Source organism: Cornus florida, unplaced genomic scaffold, assembly GCF_030987335.1.
Source record: "Cornus florida cultivar Cherokee Brave unplaced genomic scaffold, ASM3098733v1 CherokeeBrave_3.0.0_Hap2_Chr11, whole genome shotgun sequence".
In the NCBI taxonomy this organism is placed as follows: Eukaryota; Viridiplantae; Streptophyta; class Magnoliopsida; order Cornales; family Cornaceae; genus Cornus; species Cornus florida.
The window spans coordinates 127,968,217-127,972,952 of NW_026775581.1; the positions used below are offsets into that span (position 1 = coordinate 127,968,217).

The following is a 4,736-nucleotide window of genomic DNA, read 5'->3' on the forward strand; positions in this document are numbered from 1 at the left end:
TTTTTTTAATAAGCATTAGAGTATTAAAGTTTTATGCTTGTTTGGTTGGAAGGAAATATAGAGTAATGATGGAAGGATTGAAAAAGGATGCACGATGTGAAGGATGTAAGGATGTAATAAGGGTTGTTTGGAAGGAACTTGTGCCCACATTCTTTTATTCCTCCAAAATTGGGTGGAAAAGAGAAAGGAAATAAATAAAAACTGCTATATAAATATGAAATATTATTTTTACTCTACAACTGTTTTTAAAATTACTTTGTACTGTGTATCAACTTTAACAACTTTAGTGTAGACTTATTGCATTTGTTTCATCGTTAATTCTTAAAGAATTTATTTTAAATTTGTTATAATTTTAATCTATTCATTAATTATTCTTATTTTAACAAAAACTTGTGTAAAGTTTATGTAAAATATTTTTTTCACGCTTCAAATTATCTAAAAATTTAAAATTTACAAAATTACTTTGTTAACCCATACGTTGTATTAATTTACATTTTAAATTTCAAAGCTGTTAATTTTTATCCCACAACTCCTTTTACGCATAAATCTATATATTGTTATCAATTTATGGGATAATTGTTGAGTAATAAGTATTAATAATTAGTTAGTGCTGTATATTGTATTTTCTAATTATCTCTTAAAATTGATGCTTAATTTTTAGTTTTTTTTCCAAAAACATGTTGTGTTCCTCAATTTTATTTCAGATAATGTTGTTAAAGTTGATAAATGTTGTAAATGTTGCTCTTTGTACTAAAATTGCTCTGTCCAAAAATTTTGTATGATACAAATGACATAAATTTGCAAAAATAAGTATTTAACCTCATCAAAATAAATGTATTCCGTGAATTAAAGAAGTATCCTAATTAATTATGGTGCAGCAGTTTTTATATGATTTTATAGCCCTTCTACCTTGGGAGGCAAAAAAATAATAATAATAATAATTATTATTATAGTTTACAAGACTTAGAATAGTTTTATAAGATTTTAAAACGGAAAAGTGAAAATCAAATAAAAAGTAAGAATAAAAACAAATTTTATTAGTTTCAATTCACATTCTTGAATAAGTGATTCAAACAAGTATTTGAAACTCGTTTGATTAGAGAAGTCATACATGTATACTGTTTGGCTCTGTTTGTATAGTAGACCATACTGAGATTAGAAGTAGGAATATTATATAAGATTGATCAAACAACTAGTCTTGAAATCTGTAATTTTCACAAGTAATTAATTTTAGATATAACATCATCCAATACACTCATTTTAGCAAGAAAAAGAAAATACTCAATTTCTTAGAAAAAAAAATAAATAAAAAATAATAAAAAATAATAATAATAAAATAACAAACGTCAAAAACCTATCTAAATCTACGTGTTCTCCTTCAGATTGATCACAAGAGCGCTTACGTTGTCAGCAGTGCCTTTGGCCAACGCCGCCATCACTAGCAGCGCCGAAGCCTCCCAACATAACCTGTCGGAAAATAGCCGGCTCTCCGGCCAGTAAATACTGGTCGCGGTCGTAATTTCAGCAGCCCTCCCACCTGCCCAGCAATCACGAACAACGTCGCGGGCGTTCTCGTTGGACAGCACGTCCCACAGACCGTCGCTGGCCAGTATTAAAAAATCATCCATAGTGGTCCGGTCTATGACCGTCAATTCAGGTTGACAGATCACAAAAGGCTTCAAATAGTTGTCGCCTGCACAGACAACAGTATATTTATACACAAAACACACACATGCACATATGTATATGTATGTATATCAGAGTTAATTTGATTATCACCGAGCGCTCTTGACATGGCAAGAATTCCTTGTACACGGGGGCAGCCATCGTCGGAGATAACTTTTCCGCCGGCAGCTTCGATCCGCCTCCTCTCATCGGGCCGATTAGGCTGTATTGCATGACCATCAAGAAAAATATGTCAAGTGGAAATCAATTAAAAAACTAAAAAAAAATCATGACCGTCTATATATCAACACACAAACTGATGCAACAAACAGACAGAGAAGACACTAATTAACCTTTTGATCGATTGATAGTGGGAAAACGTTGCCATCCTGACAGATAACAGCCCTGGAATCACCGCAGTTTGCGATGATGATCTTAGTTGGTGTTAAGACAGCGACCAGAGCCGTAGATCCAACGAAGTAGCACATCGGCGGTTTAAGCCCGCACCCGCAGTACCATGTGCGTGAAACGTCGTCGTGTCGTATGGTACTCACCTCCCTATCCATGCGAAAGAAGCTTCGATGAATCGCCCTCACCCAGTCCGCCAATCCTCCTCCGCTGCTTTCCAACTCTTCCTTCACCACCTCATGTAATCGATCCATACATTTAATCGCCACCTACACCCATCATTCAAAAAAAAAACTTTATCAGTACAAAAATACCAAGTACATATATTACCATATGGATTTTTTATTTTGATACGTACATGAGAACATCCATGACCGTCGTAAACGCCGAAGTAGTGTAATGGGCCATCTTCATTCCGGAAAAGGGAGGGATGAACGGCCACCGTGTCTTCCATGTACCTCCTCCTCCCACACACCGAAATGAAACCGAACTTTGGTTGCAGCATCCTTGATTCAACAGGTTCATGAGTCAACATAATTGGAGGCTGATTTGAAACAGAGATCTCCCTTGTCTCCGAGTCTTCGCTATCGGAGTCGGAAACGTAGTCGTAACAGCTGTCAACGGAGTCCTCGCTGTCAAGTGAAAGCGAGGACGATGACGACGACGACGACGGGGACGGAGAGGGCTCTAGCTTCTGGCGCTTCTGCTCGTTCTCGACAAACCTGCTATGGCGAATTTCTATTCTCCGATGACGCATCTCAGCTGGCTGACTCGATTCGCAAGGTGGCGACTTCTTGTTGTCACTCGCCACATCGTAGCTCTTATCTTGCCCCATCACAAATCTCTACCACCCAAACACACCTCCTAGAAGGTTTCATCAAAAAAAAAAAAAAAAAAAAAAAAAAAACGCACCTCTCCTTCTACTAGTTGCTTCAAACTAAAAACAAATTAAGTTGTCAAATTTTATTTTCTGAAACACTGAAAATCTCTAGTTATTTTAGCGAAAGTTACAAAATTGTATTGCTCAAAAAATGAAAGTTGGAAGATGAAGAAGAGAGACGGTGAAAGACATGAACCCTCGCAAGACACATTTATAGAAGAGGATGGACGTTTGAGAAGCTTTGCGGTTCGGAGCAACGGGCAGCTGTCCATAACATTACCGGCAGCTGTCCATAACATCACCTGCCGACCTAAGACCGTGGATGACTGTCCTGATTCAGACCACCTATAAGAGGATGGGACGGGCTTGAGTCTAGGCCTCAGCCCATATCCTGGCCCGTAAGCTTATCCAACATTCTTGCCCACAAAAATCTATAAGCCCATTATGCGTAATAACTAATATAGAAATTATATACTTTATTAGACTGAATGTTGTCTTTAACAAAAAAATTGTATGTATGTTTAGCCCGTAGTCCAGCCCGTTTAGAGCTTGGGCCAGTTTCGCCCGTTGAAAAGTCAAAATCCGTCGACTCTAACCTGGACGGGTCTGGGTTTCCTCATACTGTGGCATTGCCCAGCCCGTTATGCACCAATCAATAAATTAAAAAGAAAAAAAAATGGTTCCATCACTATAAAACATATTGTGTTGGATATATGAATATTGGGTGGGGTCCACTTGTAATAAACATATTTTGCAGCTTGTTGAAGAAGCTATTTGTTGTCCACTTGTAATCAACATATGTTGAATATAAGAGCAGCTAGCTTGTTGAAGACGCTGCTTGGTGCCCCCGCTTTTGGTTGCTATAAATTGGTACATATGTATGCGATTGTGAACTGAAGAAATAGAAAAAGGGCAATCTCTCCCTTTCATCTCTTGCAGTTTTCTCTCTTAATATTCTCACTTTATATTACTCTGTCTCTCTTTATATATATACACACGCATATATTTATTATACGTTATCAGCACGAGCTCGATCTATCTGAGATTTGAAGAAGAAGCTTTCTCTCCCAACTATATATCTATTTTGTAATATTAGTTTTGATAGATTGGTTGGTTGGTTTGTTTTATCAAATAACATTGTATTCCTGACTGCAAAGGGTAATAAAATTTTAATTATGGATTATTATTCATAAAATAAAGTTATTCACTTAAATGATATATGTACTTACACTATGGTCGGTTCTACCACCTTGATTATTTAATGATCTATTAATTATGGTTGGTCTTACCACTTTTATTATTTAATGTTTTATGGCTGGTTTTACCGCCTTTATTGTTTAATAATTTATTTACTATGACTGGATTTATCATCTTTGTTATTTAAATAATTTATATTATGTTATTATTTCATTTAATGTCATTTTATTTTATATACTATGCTAAATTATATTTTTATATTGTTGTCACATCTAGTTATTCTGAAAATGTCAAATTTGACAAAGCTGGAATTCGTGGCCCTGGATATTTCTGGCAAAAATTATTTATTTTGAATTCTGGATGCTCAGATCCATTTGGATGCCATGGGCCTTGGATACACAATCAAAGAAAAAAATGATGCATCATTACAAGATAAAGCAAAGGCCATGATTTTTCTCCGACGCCATATTAGTGAGGAACTGAAAACTGAATACCTCACTGAAAGAGATCCATTTTGTTTGTGGAACAATTTGAAAAAAAGATATGATCATCAAAAAACAATCATCCTCCCTAAGGCAAGGGCTGA

At 35.8% G+C, this 4,736-nt stretch overlaps 1 protein-coding gene across 1 annotated transcript; it reads right to left on the bottom strand.

Moving 5' to 3' along the window:
• Window positions 1-1,364: 1,364 nt before the first annotated feature.
• LOC132282107 (probable protein phosphatase 2C 24) lies at window positions 1,365-3,222 on the bottom strand. Its single transcript, XM_059783733.1, has 4 exons — window positions 2,432-3,222; window positions 2,019-2,342; window positions 1,780-1,888; window positions 1,365-1,693 (listed from the first exon to the last, which is right to left on the bottom strand). Exons 1-4 carry the CDS (start codon window positions 2,906-2,908, stop codon window positions 1,365-1,367), a joined length of 1,239 nt encoding a protein of 412 aa, XP_059639716.1. The 5' UTR covers window positions 2,909-3,222.
• Window positions 3,223-4,736: the final 1,514 nt, after the last annotated feature.